Source organism: Rana temporaria, chromosome 7 (assembly GCF_905171775.1).
Source record: "Rana temporaria chromosome 7, aRanTem1.1, whole genome shotgun sequence".
Taxonomy (NCBI): Eukaryota; Metazoa; Chordata; class Amphibia; order Anura; family Ranidae; genus Rana; species Rana temporaria.
In genome coordinates, this window is record NC_053495.1 from 32,476,902 (window position 1) to 32,496,099 (window position 19,198).

The 19,198-nt window shown below is 42.5% G+C and overlaps 1 protein-coding gene across 10 annotated transcripts in view; it reads right to left on the reverse strand.

Moving 5' to 3' along the window:
- The window catches only part of MAGI1 (membrane associated guanylate kinase, WW and PDZ domain containing 1), a 693,886-nt gene that overhangs the window by 47,706 nt on the left and 626,982 nt on the right, over positions 1-19,198 (reverse strand). For all 10 annotated transcript variants that reach the window (XM_040359187.1, XM_040359189.1, XM_040359182.1 and 7 more), the window contains one exon: positions 10,643-10,862. In XM_040359187.1, coding sequence (XP_040215121.1) covers positions 10,643-10,862 — 220 coding nt within the window. The remainder of the gene's footprint in view (positions 1-10,642; positions 10,863-19,198) is intronic.

A 19,198-nucleotide genomic window follows, 5' to 3' on the forward strand; every position in this document is an offset into this window, starting at 1 on the left:
ACTTTGAAATAATGTATTTAAAAACAAACACATTGATTTGACTATTTCTGAAAAGTTGATCAAACAAATATAAACTTTAAAACAATTATAGAATATTCTATAGATTTAAAGGTAAAGTGAATAAAAAAAAAAGGTAACTTAAAGTGGCCTCTGTTTTATTTGGACATGTTTTGGAGTCAGTGGAAGAAGAGGAGGGAGGATCTGTGCATACAGAACAGCCTTTTTACACAATGCAGAGATTAACCCCTTAGGTTCTACAGCGAGTATAACCAGCATGCTTTACTGCATATACAGTATAGAATGATTTTACGGTTGTGGGTTTAGTAACACTTTAAGTTGGAAGCATCCAGAAAGTAGAGAAAACAAACCCAAGTTATAAAATCATCATTACTCAGCTATGCTTCAAAGGACCAAGAGACTATTAGCATTTGCACTTTTTGTTTAGAATATTAATGAGTCATACGTGCTTAGTTAACACGAATTGCGTATTGGCCTATTTTTTTTTGCATACAAAGAGACAGTGATGAATACATTAGAAGTCTATGTTGACTAAAGCATATTGAATTTGGATCATGAGCCAATCAATGTCCAATAAACAAGCTCCATCTAATAGATGTTCTTTGGCAGAGAGTAGAATCTACTTTGGAAACTATGTTTTGTGGTGAAAACAAAAAGGTAAGTAAAGCCAAGGCAAAGTCCCCAAAGTGCATCTCCTCAAAGCCAGGAGGAAAGGCATTTTAACAGGAAGTCTCAGACAACTTACAATCAGGATTTAGGTTGTGCTTCATCCAGCTCAAATGTGTTTATATTTGGTAAACCGCAATGTACTGTATCTGATTGATAATGTACTCAACCAAGAATCTACCCCTTTGTATTGTTTTTCTTGACCCTTGCTGCCCTGAAGCTGCTCCACAGAATTGCCATACAATAACTCTGCTCTACACATGGCATGCCTGTTTTCTTTTTTTGTGTTTGGAAAAGGAATAATGTCAGTATGTATATACAGTTGTGCTCAAAATTATTCAACCCCCCAATGCTGTAAAGGTTTTTAGGGAATTTAGTGTACATTTGTAATTGTATTCAGAATGAAATCCTACAAGGACTTCTTAAAGAACCATATGCAACTAAAATGACATCAATTGGTTTTGTAATACAGTAGTAAATGTTTATTTTGTGAATTCTTCATTTACACAATTATTCAACCCCTTAAAGACTACCACTCTGAAGAACAGAGGTTCATTGAAGTGTTTTCAATCAGGTATTGAAAACACCTGTGGATGTCAGGGAGCAGCAATAAAGCCTAATAAGCACCAATCAGGCAGCTTTAAAATGACTGTGATACTCAGCTCCTTCTAGACATTTACTGGTGTGGTTACAAACATGGTGAAGTCAAGAGAATGGTCCAGGAAGACAAGAGAAGAGGCGATTACTCTTCACAGGAAGGGCAATGGCTATAAGAAGATTGCAAAGATGTTAAACATACCAAGAGACACCATAGGAAGCATCATTCGCAAATTCAAGGCAAAGGGCACTGTTGAAACGCTACCTGGTCGTGGCAGAAAGAAGATGCTGACTTCGACTGCTGAGCGCTACCTGAAGCGTAGAGTGGAGAAAAGTCCCCTTGTGACTGCTGAGGAACTGACAAAAGATTTGTCAGATGTGGGTACTGAAGTTTCTGCTCAGACAATACGGCGGACACTGCGTAATGAAGGCCTCCATGCCAGAACTCCCAGGCGCACCCCCTTGCTGTCTCCAAAGAATAAGAAGAGTCGACTGCAGTATGCAAAAATCATGTGGACAAACCACAGAAGTTTTGGGATTGTGTTCTGTGGACTGATGAAACAAAATTAGAAGTGTTTGGGCCCATGGATCAACGCTATGTTTGGAGGAGGAAGAACAAGGCCTATGATGAAAAGAACACCTTGCCTACTGTGAAGCATGGCGGGGGGTCAATCATGCTTTGGGGCTGTTTTGCTTCTGCAGGTACAGGGAAGCTTCAGCGTGTGCAAGGTACCATGAATTATCTTCAGTACCAGGAGATAGTGGATAACAATGTGATGCAGTCCGTCATAAACCCGAGGCTTGGGAGACATTGGACCTTTCAACAGGACAATGATCCCAAGCATACCTCCAAGTCCACTAGAGCATGGTTGCAGATTAAAGGCTGGAACATTTTGGAGTGGCCATCGCAGCCACCAGACTTAAATCCGATTGAGAACCTCTGGTGGGACTTAAAGAAAGCAGTTGCAGTGCGCAAGCCTAAGAATGTGACTGAACTGGAGGCTTTTGCCCATGACGAATGGGCGAAGATACCCGTAGATCGCTGCAAGACACTTGTGTCAAGCTATGCTTCAAGTTTAAAAGCTGTTATAACTGTAAAAGGATGTTGTACTAAGTACTAAGATTGAATGTCAATTGGGGGTTGAATAAAACTGATAATGATGTGAGCACAGAAAAGACATTTGTGGTTATTTCATTATAAATGTTATGTTATATTTGTCTGACCTACACGTGCCTCTTTGATTTAATTGTAAGCAGGATGACTGAATGATCAAAATCAATGTCAAACTGGCCAAAACAATCAATTTCAGTGGGGGTTGAATAATTTTGAATACAACTGTACCTGTGGTCTCTGAATTGAACCGTTAGGCCCCGTTCACACCTAAGCAATTTTCAGCTTGTAAAAACGCTCAGCTCTGAAGCTCCAAAACGCCCAACAAGCAAAATTCCATTATTCCCTATTCACACATGAGCATTCTGTGACCTGAAGCAAAATGCCTGAAGCTCAAAAAAAGTACATGAGCTTCTTTTTGACAGATTACAAGCGTTTTTGGCCCCATAGACTTTAATCGAAAGGCTTGACTCGAGCAGAACAAATGCTCATAAAACGCTTGCAAAACGCTCAAATAGAAGCTCTCCGTCCCTAAAACCTCCCCCCCCCTCTTCAGCCCGTCGCGAGCTGTGACTGTACCCGCGGACTCGATGACCGCAAACAGGGCACAGAGCTGAAGAACGGGGAGATGTTAGTGTAAACACAACATCTCCCCATTCTGCCTAGTGACATGTCACTGATCGTCTGTTCCCTGCCATCGGGAACAGCGATCAGTGATGTGTTACGGCAAGCCACGCCCCCTAACAGTTAGAAGCACTCCCTAGGTCACACTTAACCCCTTCAGCGCCCCCATACAGGTTAACCCCTTCACTGCCGGTGTCATTTTTACAGTAATCAGTGCATTGTTATAGCACCGATTGCTGTAAAAATTACAATAGTCCCAAAATGGTGTCAAAAGTGTCCGATGTGTCCGTCATAATGTTGCAGTGATGATAAAAATCGCTGATCGCCGGCATTACTAGTAAAAAAAAAAAATTATTAATAAAAATGCCATCAATCTATCCCCTATTTTGTAGACACTATAACTTTTGCGCAAACCAATTAATAAACGCTTATTGCAATTTTTTTTACAAAAAATATGTAGAAGAATACGTATCGGCCTAAACTGAGGAAAAAAATGTTTTTTTAGATATTTTTGGGGGATATTTATTAGAGCAAAAAGTAAAAAATATTGAATTTTTTTCAAAATTGTCGCTCTATTTTTGTTTAGAGCGCAAAAAATAAAAACCGCAGAGGTGATCAAATACCACCAAAAGAAAGCTTCACTTGCGGGAAAAAAAATACGTACATTTTGTTTGGAAGCTACGTCGCACAACCGCGCAATTGTCAGTTAAAGTGACGCAGTGCCGAAACGCAAAAAGTGGCCTGGTCTTTGGCTAGCAAAATGGTCCGGGGCTTAAGTGGTTAAAGACCACAGTAATAACTTTATTTTTACTATAAACGACTATTACTTCAACATGCTAATGAAATGCTTATATAAAATGTTTTTTTTTTTTTCACAAGAAATTATATAAAATGTTTACGTTTTCATTACATACGTTCATTTAAACCCAGTGACCTTAATGCTGGGTCTCTTCAGCTCTCTGTGCAATGAAAGCACATAATGAATAATGGGAGGAGCATGGGCAGGAAAGAGATAAGATAATGCTGGATGTCCACCAGCCAATAAACGATGCAGTATGAAAACAGCATGCGTTAAATCAAAGTAATCAATTTCAGCGCAGGAGAGAAGCCGGTACAACTGCGCAAGACTAAAGGCAAGGCTGGAGTTCAGCTTTAAAAAAAAAAAGCTAAAAACTTTCACTTGAAGACAGCTGGTCAATAATGCAATTGATGGAATTTTTTCTTGCTCTCCAAGCTATTTAGCCTAATTGGGTGGCAATTTACCTTAATTAGGATTAAATACCCATAAAATCTAAGCAAAACATCAATAACTATCCAATGTGCTTTATTCATGCATTGAGATCTTCCCACACTAAACTAAAATGCCTTGGCTGTCATAGTTCCCTCTTACAGAGAGACAAAATATAGAGAGAGATCATTCTTTTATTTCCCTTTTATTTAATTAAAAATAACAGAATTTGGTTGTGAGCTGATTTTTGGCAGTTGGTTGATGTACAGCAACTGCCATTTCTCTAACTGGGCTCCTCCAGCCAGATACACTGACAGTTTCCAGGAATATGTAAAATCCTGAATAAGTGCCTTAAATGAAATCTGTTATATGCAAATTACTAAAACAGAACCCCCGTTAGGTCATTGTTCCAGCCCCACTTCTAACACGGTGAATATTGGTTTACAATATCTGATGTAATACGCGATCTATGATGGGCTAAGCACAATATAACTGGTGGTCATAAGCAAAATAATAATTGCTTCTTCTTGGGATTACAATAAAGTACATTATTGCAGAAGAGCTCCTGGAATCAGTAATTTTTATTAAAGCGTTTGTTAACCCACAAAAAAAAATGGATCCTGCTCCTTTAAATCATGTTATATGACACAGTGCTTGTCCTGTGTCATTTGGCCCCCTGTAACACCTAAAAAAAACCTGGCTGATTCTGCAAGTTTCTCCCCACCCTTCTGTAAACTGACCATGGTGTATCATGGCTGCTGAGCCATGACGCTGTGGTCAGTTTGCGTGTAGGGTGACCACATTTCCAAACTACCATTCAGGGACACCCCCCTTTTCAAAAATCAGCTTGTGCTGTAACGAATTCACAGCACAGTGATTGGACACAAGTGGCGGGATTTATGATTGCTTCAATCACAAGCAGGGGGCAGGGATTGTGCTCCTCCAGGTATTCCCAGCCAGGGCAAGTACTGTCAGTGAGTAAAGCAGTGATGTGACGGCCTTTGGGGGCATCAGATTGGCCCGGGGGGTTGGCTGTGTCAGTTTCATTCCGGGACACTGTATTGTCTTGGAATGAAGGTGCCCGGGACAGACCTGCAAAATGCGGGACTGTCCCGGGCAATCCGGGACACGTGGTCACCCTATTTTCTTGCCTCTGTCATCAGCAGCCTGCTATCTGCTCTCCTCTCTGCTCCTGTTTCCTCCTCCCCCTCTCCTCCCTGTCTGTATGTGAGACGCCTCCCCCCCTCTCCCGTTGCTCTCATAACACTAACCTGTATATACCATCAGCACTGCCTCCTATTGCAGTGTCCCCCTCTGTGAATTATTTATAAATATAAATGCTGTAAGTACCTAATTTAAGAGCCAAGATTGCGATCACATGACCAGCCAGCTCTCTCCTCCTCCTCCCCTCCCAGGCTGACATCAGCAGAGGAATATCAGCCCCGCCCGCTGCATCTCTCAGAGGAGGAAAGGAGAAAGCTGGCCAGTCACGTGATCGCAATCTCAGCAGTGAAATTAGGTATTTGCAGCATTCATTTTTTATAAATCACACACAGAGGGGGATACTACAATAGGAGGCAGTGCTGATGGTGTGTACAGATTAGAGTGGCTTAACAACCACGTTAATGGATACTTCAGCCTGCTTTTCCTATAAAAAGGAACATTTTCTGTCTGTGCCAACCACCTCCACTTCATGATGTCTGATTGACAGCACATCATACATAAAAGAGAACAGGGGAACCTCCAATGAGATTTTCTTGGCTCAGGCCTAAGAAGTCATGGCACGTTAAAGACGTATTGGGCAAATATTTAGTCAAGTTGAAAAACTCCATATATACAATCCTTTACCCACAGTTGTTGCAGATGAAGGCAAAACAAAACAAACAGTAAAGCATGATCCAATTGGATATTCCCTGGATCAACGACCCCTGGTGTTATTACCCATGAATGTTAAAATCCAGTTATGTCCTGCGCGTTAGGTATGTATCCAGCTCTTTTATAAAACAGAAGGAACAAAAACAAGGATTCTGTTGTATATTGTGTCACGTCATGAATTTATTCAGACTAGTAAAGTAGTTACCGAAAGGCTCACTTTAAATTGTCATGGCCAGTCATGAGTTTCAACCATGAGTCATGTATTCACACACTTGCCTGCAGCCTCTGATAACAAGCCAATAGGATGCATTACATTTTCTGAAGAAGCTGAGATCCAGCCAGTGTGGCCTGCAGTCACCCGCCACTGCTTCTTCCTCTTCAGCTGGTAAGGAAGATGCTCCTGGCTGCCATTAATGAACATTGGTGGGGGCCTGGCTCTGTGCTGATTTGAATAAGAAGGCCTATCTTCTAACAGAATCAGCCAGGAGTTGCTCCCACATCAGTCGTAAAAAATGTAAACAGCGCTGAGAGGCCGCGCTTCCTGCAGCTTGAAATCGGAGATAGCGTTGGTAAAGGCAACACATCCTTGTGGCTTTTTATTAAAAGCTGCAGGGACAAATGTAAATGAGCGGTTCATAGTAAAAGCGTAGTCACCCTTTAAACTCCTGGTAGCTGGTATTTCATATACAAATGTTCAGGCGCAGCCCATCCCAGATATCGGTGAGCAACAGCTGTATTTCACAGTCCACCTGCTCATGCAGCAAATTTAACAGCTGATGTATTCCAGCCGCTTTGAAAAATGAGCAGGTCAGCGGCATTTTATTGTGCGTTTGCCAAATATGGGAACATGCCAATCACTATATAGGCGCACAAATGTTTTCTATGGGTTCACAGTGACTGAACCTGACAACATACAGCGGATGGTCCATTTGCTTCCTATCTAGAAAACATAGCGGGCTCTTAACGGTTATGTCAAGGTTACATACATGCTGATCTGTGCAGTCATTTCTCCAAGAAATTTGCATCAATCAGTTTGGCGTTGCGGGACTCCTCTGCAGTGTGCGTCGAGGGGGAAAAACAACCGCTTCTAGGCAAATTTGCATTCAGCTAGCGTGCGGCTCGGGCAGGCTGCAATGGTGTAATGTAATCATGTAACAATATTTAAAGTAATAAGGTAACAATGTAAATCTGGGTGAAAGGGTTTCTCTGTGGAGCTGTAAATAAGTTGTTTCAAGTTATGTTGTTTCTTGAAACTGGTAAAAACACAAGGTGTAATCACAGGCAGATATATTGCCTACTTTGCTTCCAAGGATTTCAGGAAGGCAAGGGGGGGGGGGGCGGGAGAGGCACTGAGGGAATGAAGGGCAGGTGGTCAAGATCAAGGACAGCTAACACGGTTGGAAAAGTAACAGAACTGAAAGCAGAGTTCTGCCCCCCCCCCCCAGCAAAAATTCATGTACTGTAGCTGATTTTTAATATTGGGACACTTATGCCTTGTACACACAATCGGAATTTCCAATGGAAAAAGTCAGAGGGACTTTTTACATCGGAAATTCCGTCTGTGTGTATGCCCATCTGAGTTTTACTATCAGATATTCCAATGAATTCCATCAGAGTTTAGATAGAGAACATTTTCTCTTTTACTCCGATGGAATTCCGTCAGACAAAGGTCCGATAGTGTGTACGGTGCTTAACCTATCCTGAAATCCAGCAATGTCAGAACCCCAGTCGATGTTTCTTAGTACTTAAAACTGGCAGTGAAGCTGAAAGGCTTCACAGACGGTTCCTTACTGTGCATACGCGCAGTGCGCTGCGTGTTCTGAATGGCTCAGCGGCGGGAGAAGGAGGGGGGCAAACTTTTGAGTGATCTCACAATGAAAAGATGTCTCGGAAGTGTGGACGGGTACCTGTCAAAAACAGGTACCCGTACCCCCCGAAAGATGACAATTGTGGCACCAGAAGGGGGGGGGCAGATAAGCAGAGCTTACACTATTGGGTGGAACTCCGCCTTAAAGAGTAACTCCACTTTTGTTGACAAAACAATATTGCTCTCTGGGTGATCTATGTACATTGCAGGGATTTTAACAAACTGTTGCAGATTCTGTGTCCAAGTGAATCTGTATGGGAGTGGTTTTGTAATTATCAATCAGCTGCTGCACCTACAGGGCTCTAATGAGGAAAATTGCAGTATCTGCATCCCTTTAGATGTGATTTCCCATTGAGAATATCTCTCCAGAAATTGCATTTTAGTTGCAGGGGAAAATCTGTAAGCCAATCACACAAACAGGAAATTACATACCTCGGGGGGCGTTCTGTACAGAACACCTCGAGGTAGCCATATTGCATTTTACTGAGAATTACAGAGCTACAGATTGAAAAGGAAAGGTAATTTTTTAATAACACTCAATTACAATATGACTTGTGTCACAATTGTATACACTATATTGTTTTTATTTGGTATTTTTTCCCACAAAAGTGGACAGCATGGCACGGACAGGTAGAAGGATGTATATATATGTCTCCTTTAAGATTGCGGCATTGTGGACGCGCGCCCGCTGTGAGCTCCGTGACTCCAACCCCGGGTCCCGCAGACTCGATACCCACGATCGTGTTTCACGATGCTGTAAACAAGCATTTCCCCAGTCTTCCTAGTGACAGGACAGTATACACAGCTTCCTGTACTCAGAAGCAGTGATCACTGTCTTGTCACACATAGCCCATCCCTCCTACAGTTAGAACACAGCCCTAGGCACACTTAACCCCTTCAGCGCCACCTAGTGGTTAACCCCTTTACTGCCAGTGACATTTTCACAGTTTTTATATACATTTTTGGGGGGATATTTATTACAGCAAAAAGTAAACAATATTGCATTTTTTTCAAAATTGTCACTCTATTTTTGTTTATAGCGCAAACAATAAAAGCCTCAGAGGTAATCAAATACTACCAAAAGAAAGCTCTATTTGTGGGAAAAAAAGGACGTTAGTTTTGTTCGGGAGCCTTGTCGCACGACCGGGCAATTGTGGCCTGGTCTTTAACCGGCAAAATGGTCCGGGGCCTAAGTGGTTAAGGAAACATGACCTTTTAATGACTGTGACTTGGGTTTTGGTTGCGGTGCTGTATTATTAAAGGAAGTGATAGCCGTGATGCAAAATGGACAGGTGCCCCTAATAACATAACATATTCTGGATGCCCTCAACGTTTCTGAGGGCAAGCCAGGAGCACCTAGACAAGAGTGTACCGAGAACAATAATTTTATCAGCCAAAAAGAGGGCTTCAACTAGATCTTTCCATAATAGAAACTGGATTGGTCACAAATTTATGCAAGACCATAGGAATTTAAGGGCAAGTTGGAAAATGCAGTTGCAATGCTCTGTTGAAGAGGTAGGATTTACAGAATTAGATGGTCATCAGTGGCACAGCTGCCAACATTTTTTAAGCCACTCTCACTCTTGTTGCTAAGCCTGTGTATCTAAGCTCCATATGCACAGCAGTATTAAAAAGGACCACATGGTCAACAGACAGTTTAGACTGGAGTTTTGTACAATCCTCTTCAATAAATATATAAGCCACGAGAACATCAACAGACTGGAAGGACCAAATTGTTCAAAACCTGCTATCATGCTGTCACACATTTCTTTATCCCACATCAGCTGATTGATCTGGCATTTCATGTTTCCAATATGTGATCCGATGTAAGCATATAGCCAACTGCTAATGAAGGCACATTGCATATTTTACCCACTTTTAAATCAAAGCAAACCTGTACTTACAATTAAAGGGTATGTCCATCTAAAACTGACAGATACTGGAACGTTACATTATCTGACAGTTTCTTATATCTCCTGGGACTCTATTTGTAAGATCTCTGCAGCTTTGCACACCTGCTGAGGCAATTATACGGGGTTCCCACATTCCCTGGTGGATTCTGTCTTGTATATTATGGAAAATAGAACAGGAACAGCTGAACACGCCAATTTTGTAGAGATCACTCAGAACGCCCAGGTGTCAGACTTATGGCAAGACCTCTCACAGTTGCGAGTATTCATTGGAAATAAAAACCCATGAGCTATGACAGCCCAATGTGTTCCACCTATAGCTAAAATATCAGTTTTGGGTGGACTAGCCCTTTAACAATGACAATATTAGTGCTGTCCAGTGCATCCTTTAAAAGTCCATCACCATACCTGAAGAATTATCATAATGCCCTTCATAGCACCAAGTCAACCCTCTGTATTGTAAGAATGTCTTTTTTATCCATTAAAGAAAACATATTAAGCAAAGTGCAGCAATTGTATAGAAGGTAATACAAAAAAAGGAAAGGGAAACCCAAAGGGTGGCCCCAGGTCGGACTTTAACGGCACAGTACAAAACAATTGAAAAATAAAAAATGTACTTTACTGAAACATAAAAATATACATGGTATACAAATAGATAGACAAAGATTGATATTAAAAAAACATAAACATAGAACTACAAAAGTTATATTTTTTGATGAGGTTTATGTATAGAAGGTAATACTCACGTCTGCTTTCATACATGCTCCTGGACTGAGCCCAGATTTTAAATGGATCAGGCTTTTTCTGTCCTGAACCGTCAACTTGGTCTACCGGTGGTGCCTCAGTGGATGGGTAGTCAGGGACAAGAGGGGCACTGCGCAATGGGGACGCTGTGTGCCCACTGTGGTGACTCGATACACTGTGCTGGGAGCTGTTTTGGCTGTCTTTCCTTTCAAGTTGTGGTTGCTGTGGAGAAAATTCAAAGATAAATAAAATACGTCTTGGATAGCTCCATACGTTCTTCACTGCGGTATTTTCAAGATTATAACCAGAGACTTTCTCCAATAAACACACAACCTGTGAAGACCTAAATGTCAATTTTTTTACTTTGCTGTGATGCAATGTATGCAATATTAACCTCAAGTGAATATATATTTTCAATTATAATGGTAAAATAAGATTTTCTGATAAAGTTTTTTCTTATTTTTTAAATTTGCTGCTTCATATTGTGAATTCATACAAATCTTCATCAGTGGCGGCCCGTAATGCAAGAGTGCCGCACCCTTAATCCATTAATCTGTTCCCCTTATCTACATGCAAGATGCTGGCTTCAAAAAAGGGTGGTCTTGGGCAAAGAGCACTGTGCTCTGAGCCTACCCAGTTGTGTGACAATAGCGAGTGATGGAGGAGGTTTTATTGCTGCCCCCCCAACAAAATAAAAATATTGATCACCAGCCGCCACTGATTTTCAAAAAGTTCTCCATCATGCACTAGAGACAGCAAATTTCCTAAATGAGACACACAAAGTCCAATGTATGAAAGGAAAGGGGAACATTTTTATTTCTTATTGCTTACAGCAATAAATCAAAGAAGGAATCAAGAATTCTGGTTTGTTTCTATGGGCAACAAGAAATTCTCCCTCCAACGTATTTAGGATATGTCTGCCCCAGGGGTCTGGTCTTTTGAACCAGTCTGATAAAACCAGTAGATTTGCATGGAAAGAAAAAAAGGATATACATGGTACAACACTAGAGGAAGAAGAGCCTGCATATGTATTGAGCAAATATGTCTGTGTCTGCATTCATACATTTATACAAAGTATGCACAGAAACAAGATTTTTTTTAAGCCATTACCATCTGTTGACAAGATGGATTTACTTTAAGCAGATCAGGCTGACATATAAGGAAGAAAACTTCCCTGGAATTCATAAAGACAAAGACTGGCACAAAAAGATTTTTCAAAAGTGTTATGCATGCATTGTAAAAGTGGTGCAGCGTGTTCCAAATGTATTCACCTGTCTAGAGCTTATACTTGAATTTGGTAATTGCGGCGCCACTTTTAAAACGCATGAGACTCTTTTGCAAAATCTGTCTCTGTAGACAAAAAAAAGTTGGTCTTAATTAGGTCCATTTTCGAAAAATATAGACTGTATTTTATTTTGAATTTGGCAATATGTTTTCGCTAAAACGTAGAAGTGGACCTGATTAGGACTACCTGAATTTGGCACAAAAGTCACTAACAGAACTCAATCTGTCACAGATGTTTTTTTGAATTAGGAGCAACACATTAACAAGAGCAAGTAAAGCCAGAAATGTAGCGTAGCAGCCTTATTGGATTCCCAATATGGATATGATCACCAATTGTTCAGCTTAAGAAGAAAGTATAGTTTTTGCAACACGTGATTGATGGATGGATGAAAGGAATGGAATTAATAGACAGATGGATGGATGGGTGGAATGGATGAAATGGATGAGTGGTTGGGATAGATGAAATAGATGGGTGGGAAGGTTGGGCTGATATCCGCTGACAAAAGTGGCCATAATAATATAGATACCTTATACTGAAGATAAGGCAGACAGAGGAGACAAGATAGGCAGACAGAAAATCTGCTCTCTGGGTCTGATTCTATCCCACATTTACCATTTTATTTTAGTTGGCTAGCAGCTTGCTATATCTGCAAAAGCTTAAGCAGCAGTGATATACAGTATTGACAAAGTGCCTAGTCACCGTCTGCAATGCCCCAAGAACAGAAATGTCAGCAGGTAAGTACTGTAAATCACACAGTAATTCAACCAAGGCTGTTCATCTCCAACACAGAGCTTGCACTTGCCTTAAGGAAAAGTCCTGTGAAGAAATTACACCGGACATAAAGGAAACCTGAACGTGCATTGAACTTACAAATGCTGATAATGTAAGGAAGGTAAAAGTGAACTATTAACCAGGCTATTAAGGATCAAGTATTTATATATTCATAAAAAGCAATCAAGCTTTAAAACAAGCTCCCAATGATCTCGGTTGCTGCAGGCAAAGTGGAGCAAATCATCCTCAAGTGCAAAAGCACTAAGGTCATTTGAGTTATCTGAGCTGCTCTGCTTACCCTTCTTCCCCCTAGCAGTGACTCGGCAACCCAGCTGCTTCTCCCTTCTATGAGTAATTTAGCAGCTTTCCAATATCAAAACAGGGCAGAACAGGGTCTCTAGGAAGGGGAGCAGCAGGAGCTTAAGTGCCGAGTAAGTGCTGAGTAACTGCTGTAAGGGGGATGCTAGGAAAGCTAAGCTGCCGAGTCACTGCTAGGAATGAGATGCAAAGAGCTGAGCTGCTGGATCACCACTGGGAGTGGGGTGCAGTGAGAGATGAACTGCTGGATCACTGCTGGGACTGGGGTGCAGTGAGAGCTGAGCTGCTGGATCACTGCTAGGAGTGGGGTGCAGGGAGAGCTTAGCTGCTGGATCACTACTAGGAGTGGGGTGCAAAGAAGAGCCAAGATAAGCTGCAGAGTCACTGCTGGGAGTGGGGTTCAAAGAAGAGCCGAGCTAAGCTGCAGAGTCACTGCTGGGAGTGGGGTGCAAGGAGAGCTGAGCTGCTGAGTCACTGCTGGGATTGGGGTGCAAGGAGAGCTGATCTGCCAAATTATTGCCAAGGTTGAGGAGTCCACTCTGCACTGCTGAGTCAATCAGGGGGAAGCGGAGCTGCCAAGGGAACAATTTTAACAACCACAATGCTTCTGCTGTGAACTTTAAAATTGCTCCCCAGTGCCTGCAGCTACAGAGGTCAGTTAAGGCCCGTTTCCAAGCTCATTAACTTCTTGTTACGTATACCTAAATACTTGTGTGTCTGTAACCTTGCCACAGGTTCACTTTAAATAGCATTTATTACACTTCTATTGCAATGCCTCTACAGGCTATTGAGCTATACATTGCATCACCTAATTAAATATTCTTTTCAGTGGCTGTGCAATTGATCCTCTGCACAAAAACTTGGCTAGTCACTGGTTAAATTACCAAAAGTATTTCTTACATCAGATTTACATAGAACAGAAACTGATTTACAAACCCGTGTTACCTAAACTCATAAATAATAAATGCTTAATCTTTTGACATGCAATATAGAAAAAAAAGAACTTTTACATAATAAAGTGTTGATAAACTACATCTTCATGTCAACCTATTATAAACCAATCAGGAAAATGGCTTTGGATGAAGAATGATTTGTGACTATTTCTGATCTCTATATAATATATAACGACTTTGTGATTTTTTATTTTTTTTCCATACAGCAAATGTCTTTGAGTCTTATGGCCAACGGCCATGTATTTACTGAAGATGAGAAAATCTAGACAAAGATCTATAACTCTGAAAAATGATCATTAGCTGGCGTTGATGCCAGAGGGAAGGATGGCACATTTATCTGGAAGGTGACGAGTTAAATGATCAAATGAAATTAAAGAGAGGCAGCAAGGTTCAGCCCAGAGATGGAGAGGTACCAATTTCCTGCTCGAGTGCTCCCTGTCTCCCTGAAGTAGGATTGGAGACGTGTGTTTCAGTAATAATCTGTAAAGAATCATCTTGTTAACAATGCAGATTGTGATACAGCTTTCCTCCTTCTTTTTGAACTCATTAAACCCTTCAAACAAAATACAGATACGTATTAAAGCTGAATTTCAGGGAAACACACAATACACGCATTAAAAATATATGGGAGCTGTTTTACATCCCAAAAATGTCTCTCTCTGCAAGAAAGCAAAGTCAGGTGGAAGAAGCCACATTGTGTGGTATAGGAGGAATACAATAGTGTCAGCTCTGCACCTCCAGCCAGCTGACTGTTAGGTTAGGTGCACACCACTGCATGTTGGGAACATGTGCAAAATTGTACAAAATGCACAGAATCATGCTGCCATTTAGTAGACATGTGCCAGTGCCAAATGTTAAAGGCACCCCCACTCCACACCATGTGGTTTGGTGCGGTGTTTGGAATCAGGGACTTCTCTTCTATATTTCTCATGCATAGGGTAGCCCATTGAAATGATTGAGCTGCCCTACATGCAATGCGTGGAAATGAGCTGGAAACACGCGCTCGCCTGGTCACACCTGTAGTTGCGGGCCAAGCCTAGAAAAGCACTAAAAAAACAGACGAGCAGTGATGCGCTTGATGTGTTCAAACTAGGATCTAAACTCACATGAGCAAGCCCACCAGGAATCCGTCACATGTATGAGCCAATAATCAGCACCCGGGCGATTCTTTGCTGCACAGCCGTACACATAGGGGTTTAAAAAATTATGAAAACAAGCAGTGGCGGGCGCTCATTAGAGGCACACGGGAGCCGGCTCCCTAATCCATGCGTCCGGACCCTAGTCTACTTGCATGGTGCCAGATGCATGGATTTCAATGAATTTTTTTTTTTCAGGAGCACATGATTAGAGCCTGAGGCTTCAAAAAGGGTGGGCTCAGGGCGCAGAGCCCATCATGTTGTGTGACATTAGCGAACTAATATTCACTAATGTCTTCCTGTTTCTCCTCCGGCCAGTCAGGAAGTGGGTCCTGAGACCCCATTGGCCAGGAGTCCTAAGATCCCATTGGCTGGGAGGAGACGCAATAGCAAGGACATGGAGGAGACGGGAGGTGGGTATGGTATACAGTGGTGGGCTCAAACAATGGGGGGAGGCTTAGTGTGACGTGGTGGGCTCGAGCAACGGAGGGTGCGGGATGTCTGTGATCAGGTCTGTCTGCCGCGTTACACCCGACCGATGGAGCACCAGCTGCCACTGAAAACAAGTATGGTAAAATAACAAAATTGTTATCTAATACGATGTTGGACTGCTGTGGTCATTAAAGGCGGCTAGAATTCTACCGGAAATTGACAAATATAAAAGTCTTGGATGGTGGATAATGGAAACTGATGCCACCCTTCATGCAAAAATCTAGGTCATAATAATGTTGACCACACTTATGCTTATCAGACGATGTTTTCCCGGAAACCGTATATGCCGTCATATCCTTTGATACTGTACCTCGCGCCACCGCAAATAAATTGGCAACATCTGTCGCAGAGGAACCAGAAATTTGCCCTCTTTTAAACTCTGTAAGCTCTGACGTGACTCCGTATTATTAGCAGCGCATGCAGTGAATGACGGAAGTCAGGCTTCCCGCCTGTTAAGTAGGTGTCTCATTACACAGCGGAAGCAAAAGAGTCTTGCATCACTTCTGCTTTCAACGCTAATCATGTCATCACTTTATCACCTACAAATCATGTAGTGTTTCCATATTTTTGTCCAACCCCTGTATGTGATGCCCTGGCCTCAGACGATTGACCTATAGAGGGCGAGTTTTATTGGCACGCTTGCTAACGTGGCTTTCGAACCTAGTTTGAACACACAAGAACTCATCACTACAGATCAGGTCATCTCTCTGCTTTTTCTTCCCATCAGTTTCTACCTTGCAACACAAGTTCATGCAGCACGCCTGATTGGCTACCAGTGCTGTGCTGCCCCTCTCTTCCCCAGAGTGTTGTTTCACAGAGGATAACAAGAGACTGATAAGGAGTCAAACTCAGATACTGGCACTAGATACAATATATTTGTTTTTAAATGTACACAGAGGTGCCTTCGTTTGTCTCATTCATTCATATATGCCTGGATTTCAGCTTTAAATACATCACTGGGCAAAACAGTAACAGAACGGGAAGTATCAAACCTTCTCTACCATATTAGATAATACAAAATCATATGGGATTGAAATGAAAAGGACAAAACAATTCCAGTGATATTTATTTTATATATTGTTTTGCTGGACTATTAATTGCTTTTGTACGGAAACGGGGGGGGGGGGGGGGGGGGGGATTTTTTACCTAAAGCCTATTTTTACATTTAGAATAGAGTAGGGAATACTGAAAACCCTTTCATGTTTATTTTGATCCGTAATCCATTGGGGAGATTTCCCTTCACATTTCCTGCAAACACACAGAGAAGTTAGAGGAAACCACTTCAAAGTAAGGAAACCCCCCTTGTAGACAGTGGGTACCAGAACTACCAGTGTCCCCGTTGGAAGATTCCACATTCATTCCTGTTTTATTGGCAACTCAAAATGTTGGATTTTCCCTCACTTTCAGTCCTGGTGACAATGATCACCAGAATAAACAGAGATAGCGGGTTGGAATTACTAAAACTGGAGAGTTCAAAAGATAAAAAAACAATCAGCAGGTTTTGTTGTGAAAGCTTAAAGGGGTTGTAGAGCCTCAAGTTTTTTCACCTTAACGTATCCTATGCAAATATGTGAAAAAACACCTTGCACTATCCGGCCCCCTGAGCCCCCGTTTTACTTACCTGAGCTCTGAACTTCCGTGGGCGCGATCCTGCATCACTCTCCCCACGGCTTCTCAGCTCGTCATTGGATAGATTGTTAGCGCAGCCATTGGCTCCCGCTGCTGTCAATCAAATCCAATGACGTGGCCGCCGGGGACGAGTCGGCGGCTATGTACGCCCAGTGTATGACACGAGAGTGCGCCTGCAAGGTAACCCCCCTGGGAGAGAGTTTCCCAGAGGAGGTTATCTATTGTGGGGAGGAGCCGAGAGAGCCACCGTGGGATCACAGAAGAGGATGTTCGGGGTCACTCTGTGCAAAACGAACTGCACAGTGGAGGTAAGTATGACATGTTTATTTTAATTTTTTTAAACGTGAACCTACTGTAAAGTATCATTTTAATTAAACAAGCTGAAGTTAGAAGCTGATTGGCTACCATGCACTGCTGCACTACCATTTTTTATCAAATCAACCCCAGTGACTCCACCCAGCAGGGGCACAGACAGAAATAAAAGCCTGGGATAAATTCCCTATTTTGTCCAAAACAATCAACAAATCTTCCCTTTACCGATGACTCTTTAAAAAAAAAAAATAAAAAAAAAAGCATTCCTTCTGCCCCTCCAGGAGATGGGGCCCATCCAAACTTGCAAATACTAGAGCTTAAAGGGGTTGTAAAGGTACACTCTTGTTTTCCTAAATAGCTTCCTTTACCTTAGTGCAGTCCTCCTTCACTTACCTCATCCTTCCATTTTGCTTTTAAATGTCCTTATTTCTTCTGAGAAATCCTCACTTCCTGTTCTTCTGTCTGTCACTCCACACAGTAATGCAAGGCTTTCTCCCTGGTGTGGAGTGTTGTGCTCGCCCCCTCCCTTGGACTACAGGAGAGTCAGGATGCTCACTAACACACAGCTCATTTCTCTATCTGCAACGTAGAGAGCGCCCTGACTCTCCCGTAGTTTAAGGGAGGGGGCGAGCACGACACTCCACACCAGGGAGAAAGCCTCACATTACTGTGTGGAGTTACAGACAGAAGAACAGGAAGTGAGGATTTCTCAGAAGAAATAAAAACATTTAAAAGCAAAATCAAAGGATGAGGTAAGTGAAGGAGGACTGCACTGAGGTAAAGGAAGCTATTTAGGGAAAAAAATTGTACCTTTACAACCCCTTTAAATAGGGAGATCATTTCTCAGACCTCTGGTGCTCCAGGAAACCTTTTTAATAATATTTCTCAATTTATGAGCTATAGTGTCCTAGCAAATCCAAAGTGTTTTTATGTAGCGCCTGGTTACTTCAAAGTACCGGTGCTATTTAAATTTAGAGGGAGATCAGAGTGTTAGTTAAACTCTGATCTGGTTAATGTGTTTAAATTTGGGTCTCTGTCTCAGCTTGGCTGTGCTGTGGGCTTATTCTGTTGTTGCTGGGGTGTTCTTCCCACCCTGGGACAGTAGGTGGCAGCAGTAGAGTCAAGACTTGGGTGCTCTTCCCCAGCAGCCAATCAGGAGGGTTGTGCCTCGCTGTGCATGCTGGGGGAGGGTATTTATGGGGCAGACGCCATTAATTCTGGGTCTTCTTCGGAGTGCGGCATCCACCTTTAGGGTGTCTGCACCACGGCGCCCCGGCGTTATGGCCTACCGGGCCGGGGTGTGCGTGCCACGCGGAGTTACTGGGTTCCTGGACCATGTTGGTCCGGAACGATTGAGCTGTGGCAGGGAGCCCAGTGGTCGACTGGGTTCCCAATCCTGAAGATCCCAAGCGGTATAGCTGTTCGGTGGGGAGTCCATCTGAGGAGAGCCAATGAGAGGCTAGCGATCCAATAGGGTCTCGACAAACCACCGGGGATCGAGGTATCCGGACACTGAGAGGCTGGTCACCTGTCAGTCGGTACCTGACAGTAACTTGAAGGAGATGCAGGTGTAATACTGCCAAGGAGGTTCATCTCTGTGACCACAATCAGGAGGGCCTGTGGCAGAGGTTTCTCTCTGAATCCATTCCAGGAGGGTCTGTG